Source organism: Equus caballus, chromosome 24 (assembly GCF_041296265.1).
Source record: "Equus caballus isolate H_3958 breed thoroughbred chromosome 24, TB-T2T, whole genome shotgun sequence".
Classification (NCBI taxonomy): domain Eukaryota; kingdom Metazoa; phylum Chordata; class Mammalia; order Perissodactyla; family Equidae; genus Equus; species Equus caballus.
Genome location: NC_091707.1, coordinates 58404653 through 58423998, shown reverse-complemented (window position 1 = coordinate 58423998; position 19346 = coordinate 58404653). Strand labels below are relative to the sequence as shown.

General features: G+C 64.3%; 1 protein-coding gene across 6 annotated transcripts in view; it reads right to left on the bottom strand.

Annotated features, from left to right (window-relative positions):
* Positions 1-5462: 5462 nt before the first annotated feature.
* The window catches only part of KIF26A (kinesin family member 26A), a 45522-nt gene continuing 31638 nt past the window's right edge, over positions 5463-19346 (bottom strand). For 3 of the 6 annotated variants that reach the window (XM_070250295.1, XM_070250298.1, XM_023628515.2), the window contains 11 exons: positions 14691-14903; positions 14048-14141; positions 13473-13735; positions 13147-13330; positions 12800-12962; positions 12305-12467; positions 8772-11646; positions 7664-7869; positions 7536-7556; positions 7003-7153; positions 5463-6734 (listed from right to left, as the gene is read on the bottom strand). In XM_070250295.1, coding sequence (XP_070106396.1) covers positions 6553-6734; positions 7003-7153; positions 7536-7556; positions 7664-7869; positions 8772-11646; positions 12305-12467; positions 12800-12962; positions 13147-13330; positions 13473-13735; positions 14048-14141; positions 14691-14903 — 4515 coding nt within the window. In that variant the 3' untranslated portion in view covers positions 5463-6552. The remainder of the gene's footprint in view (positions 6735-7002; positions 7154-7535; positions 7557-7663; positions 7870-8771; positions 11647-12304; positions 12468-12799; positions 12963-13146; positions 13331-13472; positions 13736-14047; positions 14142-14690; positions 14904-19346) is intronic. The other 3 variants (XM_070250297.1, XM_023628516.2, XM_070250299.1) reach the window with 1 other exon arrangement.

Genomic DNA, 19346 nt, shown 5'->3' with positions numbered 1-19346 from the left:
CCCGACCTGGATGCTCTGAGACAGCAGTGCCCCAGGGCCTCAGCCCCCACAGCTGTCATTTCAGAGAGTCAGCACCTCCCAGCACTGATGACCAAGGCCCACACGCACAGGGTGTTGAGCGGAGCCTGGAGGAACAGTGTGAGGCCACTCATAGAGAGTCAGCAGGACAGTCAGGCCAGGCCAGGGGGACCAAGTCTGCCCGGGAGGGTGCAGGGCCTCCCCGCAAGCATCCAGGACTTCAAAATGGTTCTGGCCCAGGGCAAGGGCTCCCACCCACCAAAGCTGGATGATTTTAGTAACAAATTAAGTGGTATTGGACTAGAACCCAAAGTATAAAATAAATATCCACAAGAAACAGGCGATGGCACAGTGAATAAATGGGAAAGGGGGCAGATCCCTCTTGTAGGATGCTCCCAACAGCTTTAGGTGGGTGCCCCGCCCTTCGGGGTGGTGTCCTGGGTGGGACCCTGGACCAGAAAAAGGACATCAGGGGAATCTGAATAAAGTATGGACTTTAGTTAATAATTGATAACACATCAATACCGCTCACTAGTTATAATGAACGTAGCCCACACACCACGTTGTGTAAGATGTGAATATGGGGAAACGGGGTGTGGGGTAGATGGACCGCTCTGTACAAGCTTCAGAATTTTTCTGCAAATCCAAGATGAAGCTTATTTTAAAACGATGATTCTGAAACAAATACATTTAGGAGAAGGCTGAGGTTTGATGCCGCTGGGTGGAGCGTGCATAATGAAACTGTGTCCTTGTCTCTGTGGGGGGTGTTTCAAGAGGTGAAAGAGAGGGAAGAGGGAAGGGAGTTGGGGAGAGGGGAGGGGAGGGGGATGAAGGGAGGATGGAGGAGAGAAGGAGGGAGGGAGGAGAGAGGGAGGAAGACACACCTTCACGAAAGGCGTCCAGGCCTGGCTAAGAAGCCAACCTTTGTTTAGAAGGCTGGGGAGGCACTTGTGGGTGTTAATGGGATGGGGCGACTTAGAAGGGCATTTGGGGAGGACCCTCTGGCTGCTCCAGGCTGGAGCTGAGCCTGGAGGCTAGTGACCCTCAGGCAGGGCTATGGGCATGGCCACAGGGCCCACAGGGCATGCTCCAGGTACACACCCACCTATAGAGGCCCCGCCCTGGCTTCCACCTGGCCACACCCTCTGCTCCATGCCTCCCAGAAGGCCCCTCCCCTGAGATCTCAAATGTCCCTGTGCTCACACCTACCCCCTGTGCCAGGCTGTGCTGGACTCTGGGGAGGGGGACACATAATGCCCCGAGGCCCTGTCCCTGTCTGATAGGGAGATAGTCCCTGGGTCTGGCCCTCAGTGTCCCCAGCCACAACATGCAGTGAGGGCTCGAGGACTCCCAGGGCCACCCAGCCCTGAGTTCTGAGTTGGGAGGGGCCTCTCCGGGCTCTTGGCTGTCCCCACCCCACCCCCACCCCACACTACAGGCCGACCACAGGAAGCCCAGCTTCTTGGCCGGCCTGGGGAATTCCTTGCCGGCCCCCTCCCAGCCTCCCGGGTTTCCTGTGTGGAAATGGGGCCTGGATCCCGCCTCAGTAAACACAATATCAGGAGGGAGAAATCACCCTCGAGCTTCCTGTTTGCTGGCAGCAGACTCTAGGGCCGAGCCCCAGCCCCCAGGGCTCCCAGGCACCAGGCTGGGGGGGGCGCTGCTCCATCCCCTCACTCCTGCCCCAGGAGTGGAGCAAGCAGTGGGGTCTCCACCCCGGAGACAAGCCCTCCCCGCCTAGGGCTGCAGGGAGGTCCCACTGGGGAGACTCAGACTCCCTTGGGACATGGGGCCGGAGCCCCGAGCCAGTGTTGTGCACCCCAAGACTGGCCATGCACCCCAAGATGGCATCGTGCACCCAGAGGTGTGCCAGGGTTTGGCACTGGAGGTGGGAGCCGGGGGTGGGGTCAACACCCAGCTGTGAACTCACTCGCCAACTATAACATGGACAGAGAAGGAAACTAAGGCCCAGACCACGGAACAGTGCCAGGTGCCCTGAGGGGCAGGCAGGACAGGCCTGTCACTAAGTGATGACCCCCTCCTCTTTATTTGGGACCTGTCACCTCAGGCTCCCCAGGCCACCCTCACCTGGCCACAGGGCCCAGTGGGAGTCCCACAGAGGCTGCTAACCACACCCCCATTTCCCAGGGGGACACACATCAGGAGGGGATAAGCCCCTACGGCTGGCTTCACCGGGGCCTGAGCCCAGGAGACAGGTGGCCCTACGGGAAGGACCCAAGGCACAAGAAGGGCACTGTGCCTCCGGCTCAGGAGGCACCAGCTGTATGCCAGGCCCACCTGCGTCTGCTGCCACCATCTCCACCACTGTCACCACATGACCCCCATGTCACCCTCCCCAAGGTCACTGCTGTGAATCACTCCCACCACCTGCATGACAGTGACCACAGAGGAGGCTCAGAGGGCCAAATGCTCCTCTTGCATCTCCAGGCTGCTCTCAGGCACCTGAAAACCTGGGCGGGGTCGTCACACCCCTTTGCCCAGATAAGGCCCAGGAAGGAGGGGGCAGGATGCTGAACCCAGGAGTGGCACCCCCTGGGGGCCTCAGGCCTGGCCTGGCACCTGGGAGCCAGGTGGACGGGGCAGCTCCTGGGGACCCTGCAGCCCAGGTGCTCAGCTCCCTCGCCACCTGCCTGCCCATGCACCCTGGCTCCAGCCTGTTCTCAGCCACCGCTGGCCGCCATAAGCCCCCAGCTACAGTCACCCAGCCCAGCCTGACCCCTACCTGGCCCCGCCTCCCCATGTGGCCACCTGGTGCCCAGGGCTGGGGCGGGCAGGACGGGTGAAGCAGGCCTGGACTTGCAGGGTGAGTCAGCCGGGCACCTCGCCCCAGGGAGCAGGCTGGCCCGGTGCCAGGCCAGCCGAGGAGGCCGTGAGAGACGCCGCCTGGGCGGGCTCATGCCCCTGTCCCCGCACGGTCCAGGCAGGTGCCCCAGCCTCCTCCCACAGGCTCCCGGGGGCCATCACCTCCACCCCCAGGCTTGGCTGATCTTGGTCCTCCACCAGAACCCCTCTCTCCCTGACCTTGCCCACTTGGGCCTCAGTTTCCCCAAGTATCGGATAAGCAGGATCCCACTGACCCCTCTCAGGCGGCGTTAATCAGGGCTGCCTCAGCTTTGGTCAGAGAGCTGGGTCCCGGGTGGCGGCACCTTTCCCATCCATAAAATGGGCGTCTCGTCCCGCAGCTGCTCCCTAGCTGAGTTCCCAGCCTGTAATGACAGGGCTGAGGGCTTTGATGTCCCACATGAAAGGCAGCCGCAGGCTCCTAGGCTGGCCCCAGGACAGAGGGTTCCCGTCCAGAAAGGCAGGCGCCGCCCTCCCCCAGCCTCCCCTGGACTGTGGGAAGTGGGCTCCACTGGTGGCCCCGAAGGTCAGCCATCCCCAGCCAGGACGGCGCTGGGGCGGGAGGGGCCCCCTCAGCGAGACGCAAGTTCTGGGCCCCTCCAGCGACCAAAGGGGCAGGGGAAGGAACAGAGTGTTCTCTGCAGGAGAGGGGACCCACCCAGCACACCCCATGCCCCACCCACCCCCTGCAGCCAGGTGAGACGGTGCAGGGCATGCTGGGAGCAAGAGCACAGCCCCCACAGTAGACCTGGGGCTCACAGGCAGGCCTCCCCCAGCCTCCCGTGACCCCACCTGGACCCCAGCACCACCCTGGCCTCAGGACAGAGGCGGGGGCTCCTGGGTCGGGCCAGCAGCTCTACATAGCTAGGTCAGACTCCAGGTAATGGCCAGCGGGACCAGCTCATGGGAGCCGTGGGCCAGCCGGACCTCTTAGGTCCCCCCCCCAAATATTAGGTCCTGAAAGGCTCTATCTCCCCATCCCGCCTCAAGTCCTGTCACACCCACCCCAAACCCCCAGATCCCCTCAAATTCAGACAGAGAAGTGGGCTTGGGTGGCCTCTGACTGGGTTCCTGCGGGAACCAGATCTGGCCTCAGAACAGAAGGGGAGAGCGGGTTGGGGTTCTGGGCCCCCGATGCCTCCCGGTGACGTGTGACCCAATCCCAGGGGCTGGGGGTCCAAGTGCATCGGCAGCAGAAAGCGAGGAGGCACCGAGGGCAGATGGCTCGAGGTGGACGGCCCTGTGACCTGAGCCGTGGGGGCCACACGGCCTCGCAAAGGCCCGGGCCTGTTCTAGGACGACAGGAAGGGTCCAGGGAGGCGTTCTGCAAACCGCTAAATGCTGTCAGTCTTGGGTCTGCTTCTCCCTCCAGCTGGAAACCCCCTTGAGAAGAAGCCTCCTTCATTTCTTCATTCATTCATTCAGCAAGTGCCCCCCGAGGCCTCACTGGGGCTCAGCACTGTGCCCAATGTAGGGGGTGTAGCAATGACTCAGGCACCCCCACATCCCTGAGGGGCCCCATCGAGGCTGGGAGAGAGGCAGAGACCACACAAGGTGGTGCCAGGTGGAAGGAGCCCAGGGCAGCGAGGCCACCAAGGAGGAGCCCCCACAGACTCCCTGAGGGTGAATCCCAGGCAGAGGGGCTGTGAGGGCCCAGCCGGCTGGGAGGCACCATGGTACCTACACCAGAGCCTGGGGCAGGGGCAGGATGGGGCAGCACCGGAGGTTGCCCAGGCCAGGACCATGGTTTGAGCATCGGCTGGAGCAGCCTGAGGGGAGCAGAAAGGTGCATGGTGTGGAGGGCGCCCAGACACAGCCTTTGGAGAATGGGGGTGGGGGCACTGGCGCCTGGACAGAGGAGCTAATTGGTTCAGCTTGGGACACGCTCAGTACAAGGGACCCACTGAGACCAGGAGCCCACCAACACAAGGTGAGGGACAGTCGGGGATGAGCCCAGTGGGCCCTGTCTCCCACAAAGGGTTCAGGGGCTCTGGAGTCAACAGAGCCAGGGCCCAGTCCTCCAGGGACAAACCCCCGAGCCCAGCCCCCAAAAGGGGCCTGCTGTGCTGGGTCGGGGCGCCCGCCAGGTCCAGGGTCCTGTGCCTTGCTGTGCCCACAGGTGTCTGCTCACCTGCCTCCTGGAAAGGCAGGCAGGGGGCAAAGGAGGGAGACCAAGAGTCTCCTGAGGGGTTGCCATCACCCCTGCCTCGATTTCCCCAGCTAACATAACCTCTGCGGAGGGGGCCAGGAGCCCACCAGAAAATGCTGTTTCCCCCTAGTCCAGCCCTCGCTCCCCTGCCTCAGCCTCGGGACCCACAGAACTGACAACTCAACAGAGTGGCTCAGCAAGGGGGACAGAGAGGAAATGCAGGTTTGAACCCCAGCCCTGCAGGAGGCACCTGCTCCCACGGTCGCTCCCCTCGCCTGGAAGGCGGGTCCCTGCAGGGTATGTGAGCAGAGGCAAGTCCCTCGCTGTCCACGAAGCCATGGAATTCTGTGGACACCTCTTTCCAATGCCCTGCAGCCCCCTCGCCCCCGGACCCTCAGTGGATGGCGTGCTCAGTCAACTCAGGAGTCACATGAACAATTGGTGCATCTTTTATTCACAAAGAAAAGCTGTACCAACATGTTATCTACACATTTGTACAAAGGTTTGGACGCCCCTAGAAAATGCATGACGGTCAGAAAACAGAGCCCGTCATGCTGGGAAAGCCCCCCACCTCGACAGGCTCACCCCTGGTCTGCATTTGGCAAGAAGTGCCCTCCAAGCATCCCCACCCTGCCCAGGGCACCCCCCAGAAAGAGCGCGGCCTGAAGGACACCTTCCATAGAAAACCGTAAAAACATAGATCATTTGTCTTCAAATTCCCACTGCAAATACCACATGGATAGGCAAAACAATATAAAAATAAGACCCTAACAGAACCTTACAAAACCCCTACCCACCCCAGGTCGTGTGTGTTGGTTTGTTTTCTTTTTTGCTTGTGGTTTTGGTAAGAATTCCTGCCGTGGAAAAAGGAGCCGTGTGCCCGCGGCTCAGCCCTTGGGCGCTGCCCCCTCTCAGGACAGAGTGGGTCCTCAGGAAGGGCAGGTCGGCCAACCCGCCCGGGAGACCCCGCTGGCGCGATCTGCAGAGAACTACATGCGACCGGGCGTCCGGAGACCACCAAGCTGGGCCCTGCAGAGAGGAAACAGCGGAAAAGGAAAAGTAATCCTGAATCCTAACATCGAGGCCTGGGGAGCCCAGGCCGGCTGCTACATGACACTGCGTGGCTGTAAAGAAGGCGAGATCAGATCCAACACGGCTGGCTCCAGCCGGCGGCGGACGGCACAGCCACCGCCAGGCCCGGCCCCGAGCACACTGTCTGCTGGTGTCTTGAGTCCTTAGCACCAAATGCAAAAAGGAGAGAAGTCCAATCGAGATTAAAGGCACTTGCGTTGCTGTCTGGGTGGCGACAGTGTCCCCGTCTCGTGCACACTCCACTTCCTCTGTCCAAGCCACTCTGCCGGCCCCTCTCCTCCCTCACACGACCTCCATCATCTCTGAGACTCTGGGTCCCACACGGGACCCTCCGCATCCTCATCCCTCCAACCCCTACCACATCCTCGCTCCGTCCATGTCCCGTCCTCGCAGCCCTGCACGCCCCCTCCCCCAAGTCCCGGTGCCCAGCCTCAGACGTCCACCTCCTGCGGCCCAGGGGTAGCCGCAGGGGTGGTGACGCTGATGTCGAAGCAGGTGACCATCATGACATGGGCCTTGCACAGGTTCACACACTGCTCCAGGGCGGCTGTGGCACGCTCCAGGGCCACCAGGTACTCGGCCGACTCTGGCTCCAGCTCTGGATCCACCTCGACTGGGGAAGGACAGCAGAGCTGGGTCAGCCCAGTGGTCCCTTCAGGGCTAAGGAAATGCTTCTCTCCCCTCCCAGCTTCTGGGTCCCTGTCTGGGTGGTGGTGAAGGGAAGGGCCCCGCCATGTGTTAAGGAGATCAGCTGAGCTCTGGGACGGAAGTGGCTGGCCTTGGGGTGCACAGAGGGTAGGCGGAGGGATCTGGGGTCCGGTAAGCCTGTGCCTCCCCTGGGTGGGGGTCTCACTGCTCCAGCCAGTGGAGGGTGGACTCACACTGCTCCAGCCAGCGGCCGGGTTCCACCATCAGCCGGCCCTGGGTCTCGGCCAGCTCCTCACAGAGGTGTCCGTGCTTGGCCTGCACCTCGCGCAGCCGCTGCTGCCTGCGCTCGGCCAGCCGCAGCTTCGCACTGACACATACCAGGCCCTGGGCAGCGGGGTAAGAAGAGGGGTGGGCTCAGGCACAAAGGACCACCCACTCCCTAGGGGATCCCAGCACCCCCGGCCTGGGCCAGGGGCTTCCCTCCACCCTCCAGACCTGGGAGGCGCACAGTGGGGCCTCAAAGGTGGACAAGAATGGACCTGGGACCCCACAGGGGGGCTCGCCACAGGTGTCCCCAAAGCAGCCTGCCAGTGCCCGTCTGGAACCTGCGCCCAGGACGGGTGGGCATGGCTGTGGGAACCCTCCACCCAGTGCAACTCCATGGGACCAAAAAAGTGGTCTTAGGACCCCTCCAGCCACCTACTCTCTGCCCAAGGGGAGCATGGGCCCCACCATGGGTTCAGGGCTGGGCAGGGCTGGTTCCTACCTTCTCCACATCCTGGGAGGGCTGTGGACAACAGGGGAAGACGAGGTCAGCAGGCTGCCCAGCGCAAGCCCAGGGGCCCACCCTGCCATCCCAGAGCCTCCCGCCCCCAGCCCTCGGCCGGCCCTGACCTCCGCTGGGTCCTCCCGCGGGGGCAGGCGGTGCCGCTGCAGGCGTTCCACATCGTCAATCTCATACACCTTGATCTCGAAGGGCTCCTTCAGCGAGCCGGCCAGGGGCGGGGGCAGGTCCACCCACTGCCCAGGGAGGCTGGGCTTGCGGCCCAGGGCAGCAGCGTCGGGCAGCGGGGCTGGGATTAGCCGTCTCCGCTGCAGACCTGGAACAGACAGTCGGGCACTCTGGAGACCAGCGACGAGCCCCAGGCCCCAGGCCCCAGCTAGGGCCCTGATGGGGAGAGAGCATGGGACTCAATCCGGAAATCCTCAGCCTAGTGCCCAGCCTGGGGCCCCACCACCCCTGCCTCGTGGAGCAGACGGACTTTCGGTCCCCAGCTCCTACAGGCCACCTGTCTCCTGGACAACCACCCAGCTGCCCTACACGGTCAGCCCTCCCCTGGAAACAGCCCACCGACACCCTAACTGGTCACACCATGTCCTAACTCCCAACACTCTGCTACTCACACTGCCCCGGGACAGCCTCCTGAGCCAGACCCACAGGCTCTCACTGGCCCCACGTGGGCCTCCTGCTTTCCCACCCTAGCTTGGCCTCCAGGGTGTGCCTGCCCCTCCTGTGCATCAGCCAGTGGCCGAATCCCCCCAACCACACACAGCGTGAGAAACTGGCCTACTCCACCTGGATCCCCAGAAACAGAGGGTCCAGGGATGGAGGCAGGAGCAGCCCTATGGGGGGCTTCCAGGCAGCTGGGCACTAGCCTGGGGGAGCATGAGGCTTGGAGCTCTCGCCCGACCCAAGGCCTCTCCCAGCTCCCCATGCCCCACCAGGGGGATCTGCACAGGCCCGCCCTTGCCAGCAGGCTCTGACAGGAATGGGGATCAGCCTCTGGGGCAGTGTGGGGATCAGAAAAGGGCACATACTGCACGTGTTTATAAACTGTAGATGGCTGTGCACATGTATACACTGAAAAGTCCCAGGCGTGTTTATAAAACTGTTAAGGGCTATACATATCTGGGGTGGATAAAGGTGGTGCCCGGCTGTCAAGACCCCCAGACTTATAAACTGTAGAGTGCCGTGCCCAAGAAGGGCTGGTGCCACACCCACCTGTGGCCCTCTTCTTGGGAGACTTGAGGCTGCGGGCGCGGGCCCCTGGAGAGGCAGCACCGCTGTCACTCATGGAGTCGGGGGCAGAGGAGGCGCTGCCAGTGGCCTCGCTGTCGCGCATCATGCTCTCGTAGCCACTGCTGCCCCCGCTGTGGTAGAATAGGGCAGTACGGCCCATGGCAGGTGGCAGCTCCCCACTCAGCACGCTGCTGTTGTCGCTGCCATGGCCACTGCTGTAGCGCTGGGGCCGCCGCGGGGCGGTCACCTTGCTGTAGGGGGAAGGCAGCGCCGGGCCTGCACGCGGCCGCTCCTCGCCCACGTTCACGCCACTGTCATTGCCACTATCCGAGTCAGCCGAGCCCCACGAGGGGCTGCCTCTGCTGGGGGCCCCACTGGCCGCCAGCTCGTTGACACGGCTGTGGGCGGCCCGGAGTGCCTGCTTGGTGCCCATAATGGTGCCCCGGCTGGCCTTGGCTGCGACGCCAGGCGCCACCCGTGGGGCCACCCTGGGACCTGTCACAGGGCCGCCAGGGGTCCTGCCCGCTACAGGGGCTAGTGGCTTCACCGAAGCTCCCAGAGCCCTCGACCCGCTGGCCACTAGGTTTCTGCCCTTGCCCCCGCTGGCTGGGGGCTTAGGAGCCCCCACGCCCTTAGCCAGGCTGCCCCTACAGGCAGGAGCAGGTCCGGGCGTGGGGCTGGTGGGCGGTACACCCAACCTGGGCACGGCCCGGACTGGCCTCCCAGGGGCTTCCCTGGCCTTGCTGCTGCCGTGCGCCAGGCCTTCACAGCGCTCCAGAGACCCGTGGGTGGCAGGACGATATGATGCCTCTGCCTTGCTAGCCCGGGCCTTTAGGCTGGATGTGGCCCTGGGGATGGAGTGGTCGGCGCGACTGCTGGGCCTGGAATCCTCCTCCCCTCGGAGGAGGGCCGCGGCCCCAGCCCGAGTCAGGCCCGCAGCCTGGGGAGGGGCCAGCACCGGGCTGTTCTTGTGCTCCAGGCTGGACTTGCGGACAGGCGGGGCCGGGGGGGCCACCCCACCAGGCCTCAGGAAGAGGCTCCCCTTGGGAGTCACGCTCTTTTTGCTACTGGGGGTGGCCTTTGGACTGCCCAAGCAGGCCACTGCCTCCACCAGGGAGTCCCCGCAGGATGCAGTAGGTGTGGTCACACCCAAGGTGGTGGCCCCCCTCCGCAGCAGTGGTGGGATCTGAGCCACGGCCTCTGGTCTGTGGGCCACCCTGGCTGCCACCTCACAGCCGTCCACCACCCTCCGGGCACAAGCCAGCATCGGGGCCGGACTGGGGGCCCTGCTGGCAGAGGCCACCTGGAGTGGGCCACATTCGTCTGCTCGGAGCAGCCAGGGGTCCTCGAATAGCCCTCCGGGGCCAGGCGGGCTGGGGGCCAGGCGAGCACAGCCCGCACGATTGGCCACTGAGGTAGTCCTCGGTTTCCGGGGAAGGCTGGAGTGGATAGTTTGTGCTGGGGCTGCTGCCCGTGAAGACATGGCCTGGGGCTCCCTGCCAGATCGAGCAGCGGCTGCTGCAGCTGTGTCCCCAGGACGAGGACTCCGGGCTGGGCCAGGACTTTCTGGTCTGTCACGCTCCGAGAACCGAAAGCTGCCATCCTCTAGCGAGCTATCCAGGATCAGGGGGCCCAGAGGGTCGGACCCTGCTGGCAAGTCAGGGCTGAAAGGGTCTGGGCTGGTCCGCGAGGGAGGCTGCGGAGTGGGGCCGCGGCTGTCGGCCGTGCAGACGCTGACCTCGCTGAGCCAGGAGCTGATGGAGGAGCCGTGACTGCTGCCAGCCCAGCCCGCTCCCTCCAGGGGCCCGCCTGTGGCTTGGGAGGTGTACGCGTCAAACTCATCATTGATGCTGCTGATGATGCTGACCGGCCTCGAACCCGAGGCCAGGGCCTGCAGGGAGCAGTCGCTGCCGAAGCTGGCCAGGCTGGCAGGGCGCCCGGGGCCAGCAAGCCCACCCAGGGACAGCTCTTCCACCACTGTGAACACCAGCTCATCTTCGCCGTTGAGCTCCACCGGCTGCTGCAAGGTCACCGTGGTGGTCAGTAGCCCCCGCTCCAGACAGCGGCCACGTGCTGATGGGCAGGGGCATCCCGCCTGCCCGCTCATGCCCACGGGGGGCGTCCGTACCACGCCTTCGGTGCCCCCTCCCCCAGGCTCCTCTGGGCCTCTGCCAGCTTCCAGCTGCCGAGGTGGTGGAGGGGCCGGGCTGGGCAGCGGCCTCCTGTCTCCACTCCCCATGGCCTTGTCTGGCACAGGCAGCTCAGGCCTGGTGCTGCCGTCCTCCCTCAGGTCACTGCCAGCCTTAGAAGGTTCTGGGACGCCACGGTGGGTGTCTAGGCCGGGGCTGTTTCGAGGCGTGCTGGCGGCCAGCGGGGAGCCCACGGCCTTCCTGGGGGCTTCAGCCTCAGGCGGCGAGGCCTTCCTGGCCCCGCGGCCCGGGCTGGCCTGGGTGCCATCGGTGCCGCCCAGGGCTCCTGAGGGCCCCTCGCTGCCATCAATGCACTCCAGCCGCTCCTGCAGCTCCGCAAAGGTGCTGCAGCGGAAGTGGTCGGCATCGCGGGGGCCCTCGGAGGGCCGGCGGCGGCTCAGCGCAGGGATGATGGGCACGAAGTCAGGTGGACCCTCACTGTCGGTGAGCTCGCGGTCTGACAGCGCTGCCCCACCGGGCCCCACGTAGATGACTGTGTCGCAGGACTGCTCGCTGCTGGATGAGTAGTCGGGATCGCCAGGCGAGCTGGAGGCCAGGCGGTCGGGGTCCGGGGCCAGGGCACGGGGGTGGAAGGGTCGCAGGTGCGGAGGGCGGCGGACACGGCCTTCCTCGCAGGAGCTGTCCCCGCCTGAGGAGCTTGACGCGTACTGGGGGCAGAGCAGGCCCCAGTGAGCAGCCAGCCCCCCACCCACCTCCTCCTCCCCCACACCCGCAGCCGCACACGCCACACTCCAGGGAAGGAAACGATGACAGCAGTCACACACCACGTCCCACCAAGTGCTGGAGCGGCGCTGAACAGAAGCAAACCTTCTGGCCAACTTGCCAAGGAAACAGCGCTAAGCTGACTCACAGGGAAGAGAGAACGTGCACCACAGATGCATGGCCCCTCACTGCAAGTCCAGCACTGAGACCCAGGTGCACCTGACCCCAAGGCACCCCAACTCCACCCCACTGAGGCTGCCCAGGGAGTGTTCTGCTGGTTGGCGCCAGGAAACCAAGCCCAAGAGGGTCACAGGCCATCCTGACGGCACATCCACCCCTGGGCCAGGCAGACAGAGACCGGGCAACCACAAGACCCCCTCACAAGCAGCTCCAGTTCTGCTCGGGCATCCGGGACACCTGGGTGCAGCTCCCTGCCTCCTCCGGGCAGGGCCATGTGGGCACAGCCAGGTCACCCCAGGGTACACAGGGAGTCTGAGCAGGGCTGGCTGCCCGGCTCCCCCACCATGCTGGGCAGGGGCCCGAGGAGGACATGAGACCCTGGGGGCCCTCGGGCGGGGAGGGGCAGGTGGGAGATGAACCCACCTTGACCTTCTTCCTGCGCAGGCGGTGGACGCGGGCGGCCAGCTGCAGCGTGCTGAGCGTCTCGGTGTGGTGGGCTGGCGCGTCCGAGACGTGGGCGATCATGGTGGCACGGCAGCTGTTGGTGGCCAGGGACTCCCGCAGCAGCATGGTGAGCCTGTGCTCCCTGGGGGTCGAGTGGGAGCTCAGCAGCCAAGGCCCAGCCAGGGCGGGAGGCTGGGCGTCGGGGACTGCAGGGCTGGAGGGAGGCAGACAGGCCTCTCACCCGCCCAGGGCAGGGCCTGGAGCTGCAGGGTCGGGTCTGGCCCACCTCTGTCCCCTGCGCCCTGGCTGCCAGAACCCCCAGGCAGCCCTCAGGCAGTGAGGCCTGTCAGGCAATGAAGGAACCAAGAATTGAGGAGCTCAGAGGCCACACGTGTACCAGACATGCCTGACGTGCATTTGGCAGGCTCCCCAGGGGCCACCTGGCCAGTGCCCGCCTCAGAGCCCACCACTCACCTGTAGGGCACGTGCTTGGCTCCACCGACCAGGGCCAAGATGACACTGCCCAAAGCCGACAGGGACAGGCACAGGGGGCCCCCGGGGGCCTCCCCACCCCTGCCAGGCACCCCCTCACAGCTGCCCAGGTCGATGAGGTGCAGGCGGCTACGGCCTCCAGACACTGAAACCACAGAGCAGGCAGGTGAGGGTGCGGCCCCAGGGCACCCAGAGCCTCCCCCACGGCCCATGCTGCCCAGGCGGGAGCCCCCAGGGCACAGTCCTGCTGGGACAGAGGGCGGGCCTGACCCCCGGCCAGCATGCACGTCCCCCCCAACAGGGCGCCAGGCAGGCAGGTCGACACCTACTCCCTCCCCGGCCGCACTTCTCCATGCGGTACTGGTAGACGTGCAGCGTGAAGAGCATGTGCGAACTGCGCCGGGCGTCCTCGCTGCAGCCAGCCCGGCTGGCACTGCGGGCCGCGAGGGCAGCGTCCAGGTAGAAGGCCGCCTTCTCGGCTGTGGGCACCCGCAGCTCGCTCTGGTTCTGGAGCTGGGGACGGGTGGAGGGACAGCACCTTAGTGGCTCCAGGCTGAGCCGCAACCCCGCTGCCTGCCTTCCCGAGGCCACCCTCGCAGCCTCCCAAGGCCGCCGACCCCTGTTCCCCACACTGGGTGGCAGTGGTGTGGTGTACCTGTGCCCCACACACAGGGTCCTCCCGCAGGTACACGCCCGGAGACGGGGCGTCCTGGAGGCTGCCAGAGGCCACCTCGGCCAGCAGGTCCCGTAGGCTCTGGTCCCGGCCGCACACCTCCACGGCTGAGACACGAACCGAGAAGCGGGTGCCCGTCTTCTCCTTGCGCTCATCAATGAGCCGGAAGAGCCAGGAGATGGCGCAGGGCACGACGCCCAGGCTCTGGGGCGAGCTGTCCTTTCCAATCATGGTGTACGACTTGCCTGGGGGCACACGGGCAGTCAGGGTCCACCCCACACTCACCTTGACCAGAGCCCAGCCAGACCTGGCAGCCACCTGCCTGGTCCTGTTCAGAGTCCTCAGGGCCAACCTGGGGCCACTGAGACCCAAGGGGCCTCCTCTGATCTGGTCCAAGGTCCCTGCCTTCCAGGCCTGCATGGTTTTGGCTTCCTCTCCACGAGCCCCCCACCCCACATGCCCACCCACTACCCACACAGGACATGCCATATCCCCCTTCCCCACCTGGAAATGGGGCCCAGCGACTGCAGAGAGGGGACGATGGGGGGGGTGCTTACCAAGGTTTGTGTGGCCGAAGGAAAAAATGCAGCCATCAGCCCCACTGACCACCGACTGGAGCACATCGGCCACTGTCCCAGAGCAGACCTCAGCCTGGGGGAGGGGCACAGAGAGTCAGGCAGGTGCCAGGGTCAAGGGGGCCACCACCCAGCCTCCTGCCATGTCTGTCTGTCCCCATCACGCAGGCAGCCAGCTCACAGGGTGACCAGGCTGACACACACAGGACCAAGGACACAGTGTTCTCCACATGCACACAGACACACACCACACACACAGCATGAATCGACCAGACACGCACACGCAGCGCCCATGTGCACACGCGGAAGTCCCCCTGCCATCGTGGACACACTCGGGACACAGACCACACCACAAGCATGGTCAAGGCATGCACAGGGAAGCATCCAGGGCTCACACACACCCACTGCTCAGAAAGCTCCCGCAGAGGGGGTCTCCGAAAGCTGGGGCGCTTCCCAGGCCTGCGCAACAGGCCAGGAGCCGGGTAGGGACAGCGGAGAGAGGAGACTAGCGGGCCTGTCCAAGCCGCTTGGACCCTCCTGCGCCTGCTCCTCCCGCCTGCCTCCCCCCTCCTCCCTGGGTGCAAGAAGCCAGCACAGGCCCCCACAGGCCACCCACTGCCCTCACCTGCTCCGAGTCTTGGGGGAAGACGGCATCAAAGGCAAACATCTTGGGAACCGCAGTGGTGGCGGCGCGGCGTGGGCCCGCGCTGCCCACGGGCCCAGCAGCCGGGTCATAGAGGGTGACCTGCTTCTTCCGCGGGTCCACCTTCAGGAAGGACGTGGACTCGGCCGAGCGCTGGGCCCCCTGCGCTGGCCAGATCCGCAGCATGACCTTCACCTGGGGAGGCGGCAGGAGCGGGCAGCTGAGCAGCCGCCCCGCCAGCCGCTAATTACAGGGCAGGAGAAGCCTCGCACGAGTTGGGACAGCGGGCCAGGCCCCAGCACGGGTCCACACCGCAGGAATGCGCACGCCCGCGCCCCAGCTCGGGCCCGAGCGGATCCCGTGTGAGGTCAGTAAGGCAGGGAGAGGCTGCACCCCTGAGGAGAGGCTGGCAGGGTGCAGAGCAAGTCAGCACAGGAGGAGGGGCAGGGCCACAGTGAACACAGGGCGAGGACAGGATGGGGGACAGGACAGAGGACAAGACAGAGAACAGGACAGACAGAAGAGAGGAGGACAGGACAGAAGACAGGACAGGGGACGGGACAGAGAAGACAGGACAGGGGAGCTGGCCTGGACACCCCCGTGAGCAGAGAGACGGAAGCCTAGGGGCTGTACCCCACCAGCCCTGGACGTGGGGTCCCCGGGGTCCCCCACACCTCCTTGCTGACTCTCAGGCAGAGCTGGGCACCAAGGGAGCCGAACCCAAAGGCACAGAGCCTTCGAGAGGGGAATCACCCCCAACACATGCACCCACGGCTCTGCCAGCTTCCCAGGGTGGAGCGGCCATCAAGGCAACCCCCCTGACCCCCGCCAGCCTGAGGAGGAAGGAAACATGCTCAGAGAGGTTGACTGTCTTGCCCGAGTCACACGGCCTGAGAGTGGGTCTCCTGAACCCCAAACTCCCAACCTGAGGGCGGAGGAAAAAGGGAGAGAGTAGGACAGGCAGCACGGGCAGCGAGACCCAGGCGCCCCGGAAAGGGAGGCGCTGTGGCCCCCCGCCCCAGCAGGGCCCTCCTCAGAGCCCCAGGCCACAGGCTCCTCTGCGGCACATTCCCCACCCCTGATGGGGAGGGAAGGGGCTGCCGCAGAGCCCAGCCTTCCCTGTGGCCCCCCAACTCCTGAGTCCACCGGCCGGGCTCTGTCAACTGTAAAGTGCAGCTCCGAGGACAGACGACTAGGGCGTCTATGAGCCATGGCGGGGGGATGCCCAGGCCCTGCAGCGCGGTTCACTCCCAGCTAAGAGAGGAGGGAAGAGTGCCCCACGCCCCAGCCCCCCAGACATCTCTGCGCAGCCACACCTCCTCCAGGGAGCCCCTCCCTCCCATCCCCGGCCCCGGAGGGGAGGCAGCAGGAGCCTGGACATGAAGGAACAAATGCACAAAAGGGGGCCCAGCCTGAGGCCAGTGATGACACCCTGGGGGAGAAGCTGGGGGTCTGGTGCTTCCAACCCAGAGCTGCTGGAAGCCAAACTTTCAACACCCTGTGTCCCGGCAGGATCCCAGGTCAGCAGAAAACAGTGGAAATCCTATTAGAATAACACATGGAGGAGGAGGAAATGATAATCCTACTGGAAGAGACCTGAATTCTGAAATCCGTGGCCTGGGAGCCGAGGAGAAACTGAGGCCAGCATGGGGGGCAGAGGTGGGGGGAACAGAGCAGGGCAGCGTGAGCTCAGGGGCCAGCAGGTGCCCAGGCAGCCTCTGCTCCAGTGTGTCCCCAAAGCAGAAGAACAGGTGCCAAGGCATGCCCCGACACGTGCGGCTCCAGAAGACTCGGCTTTCCTGGGCTGGACCACCAGCTCCAATGCCCTTGATGGAACAGAAGGCTCAGGAGGGAGGTGGGCCGGGAACCAAGACCCAAGAGCCCCGAGCAAGCCGCACGGAGAATGAGCCCCCGGAACACATCTTGTGCCTGGCCACGGGGGGCCGGGGACAGGCTCTGACCCAGGCAAGCCACCCTGAATCAGGGCCCCTCCTGGGAGAAGGCACCGGACTCCAGTTTCTGCTGGAGGACACCAACGGCCGCTCTCCGATGAAATCTCCGATTTCTCCACTACAGTGTAAATCAAATTACCAGACTCATCTCAGAGCCAATATTTTTCACGGATTTAATTGTAAGTGGCAGATACATAACGCCGGCAAAATTGGTTTACGGTGGGCAGTGCGCGAGGCGCCATCTCCTCCCCATCGGCACGCAGCAAATTGACATGCAAAATCGCTCCCGAGGAGGAGTGTACGGTTCTCCCGGGAGCTGCCTCGTAAAGAAACACTTTTCTATTGCACTCCTCCGAACCTGGGCTCCATCAGGCGAGAATCGATTCCTTTATTCCCCGACGACATGAACAAAACTATTTGATTTCCAAACGCGGCTGCCAAGCAGACGAAAATGTGCACTTCCCGGTAATTTTTGGCAATTTTTTTTCAGCATGAACTCCTGGCCACTTCAGGAGCCAAATGGGTTCTGCAGATTAGAGAGGCTGCCCGGGGCGGAGGGGGCCCCAGAAGCCTGCGGTGAGGCTCTTGCAGGAAACGCCGCCAAGCCGCTGATGGTCTGTGATATTAGTCCCCACTGGGGACCCACACTGCCCAGCGGGGAGAGGACAGAGCAGGCCCCCCAAGGGGACATCAGCCATCCAGCCTGCCCCACTCGCCCCATCCTGGCTAAACACACAGGCCATTGTCTGGGAGAATCTTGCCATTACTGCAGGAAGTGACAGGGTCTTTGAACAAGAAGAACACGGCAAGTCTCCCCTAAACGTTCGGATATTACAAAGCCCTGCTGAATAGCTGCCAGGTAGGGAAAAAACCCATTTTGCATAAAAAAGGGCTTCGATGCCTAAGAGTGAGGGGGGAGGGGCGCCGCTCTGCGCCCACCGCGAAAGGGACGTCTTTTTTAACACCGCAAGATGATGAATTATCTTAAGTAGCACATTAATGTCAGGAACGGAGCGTCATCTAACTTCTTTTCTGTGACAATAGTAAATGCTTTTCAGGAGGCATTTCTGACTATGTGACATTCGTGCAAATAACATTCGCAGGAGTGGGGAGGGGGCACTGGGGTGGGCAGTGAGAGCATTGGTGGCGGAGGAGAGAGGAGCCCCCGCCCCGGAACCCCTAGGGGAGCCTGGCCTCAGGAGGAGGAGGTGGAGGCGGGCTGGTGCCCCAAGAATCACAATAAGAAAACAGGGGTCCGCGCCACGACGCTCCTTACCCATCCAGTGCCCACCGGAGAGGCAGGTACTATTCCCACGCTGCACCCCGTCTGCAGACGGAGAAGCCCAGGTGGTACAGACAGGCGAGCGACCACGCCCAGCTCAGGGCCAGGCTCTGTGCAGGGTGCAGCGTCCTCTCACCAGCTCGGCACTTCCACACCCACAGCCCGGCGGGGATGAGAGTCCCCACTCTAGCAGCTCCCAGGGGACACTGATGCCATGTGTGCGTGTGGCTTGTCAAGGGCAACAAGGGTCTCCGTGTCAGGGTGGGAGAGCCCAAGAGACCCCTGGTGGGGGTGACGGAGAGCGTGCCCGGCCAGGCCACGTCTGGAAGGTCAAGCAGGCGCTCACTGTGCTGAGGAGGGGGAGGTCCCAGATAGAGGGACTGACCTTCAGAACGTGTGGCCGGAGGGCTGGGGTGGGGGCCTGTGCAGTGGCTAGGGGAGGGGGCAGGAGACCCTCTGCAAAGGCATCAGACCCCTCTCCAGATCCAGCCACTGGGAGTGGAAGCCCCCTGAGGCAAGTCCTGGGCTGGGCAGGGGCAGGGGGCAGACACAGGGCAGGCTGAGCCCGGGGAGCAGGGAGCCATCCCATAGCCTCTGCAGGCCTGAGCCTCCAGGAGCTGGAGAGGCTGGGCCTGCACCTGGGTGGGTGGCAGGCCAGGGCTACCCCAACCCCACCATCTCAGGGGGGCCCCTGGGAAGGGCCAGCAGACAGCAGAGTGGACAGAGGTGGGGAAAAGCACTGGAGTGCACGTGAGGGTCAGGGTCCAATCCTCACCCCACAGCTAGTGGCCCTGCTGCCAGGCCCAATCACTGTGCCTCAGTCTCTCCACCTTCAGTGGGCACAGAGAGCCCACCTCATAAAAGGGGATCACAAGCCCGAGTGTTCACACAGATCCCACACACACAGGGCCCTGATCAGGTTGGGACACGGTCACAAGCAACTCAGATGGGCCAGGACAGAAACCCAGGCTCAGCGAAAGACCACACGAGCCCAGGGGTCACAGCCGGGGGGGCCAGGAGCCGGCCAGACTGTTCTGTGACCAGTCAAGGCCCTTCCCCACTCTGGGCCTCAGATTCCCCATCTGAACTGAGGTGGGGCCCTCAATCAGCCACCACACACGTTCCCCTTTTGCCCCTGGCGGGCTGCGGCTGGGATCTGCCTGGACTCTGGAGAGCCAAGGGGTCCCACCCCTGCCCAGCAGCCCCATCTGAGGGCAGCACCCCAACAGAGATGAGGCAAGGGGACTCCTGGGGTCAGACCCCGACCCCTAGTCCAGGAAGTCCTGGCTCTCCCGCCCCACACTGAGACCAGCACATGCCCCTGGGACCCCCACCTGTTTCCTGTAGCCCCATCACAGTCTCCCAGGCTCCCTGCTGCCACCTTGAGCCATCAAGGGGGGCCTG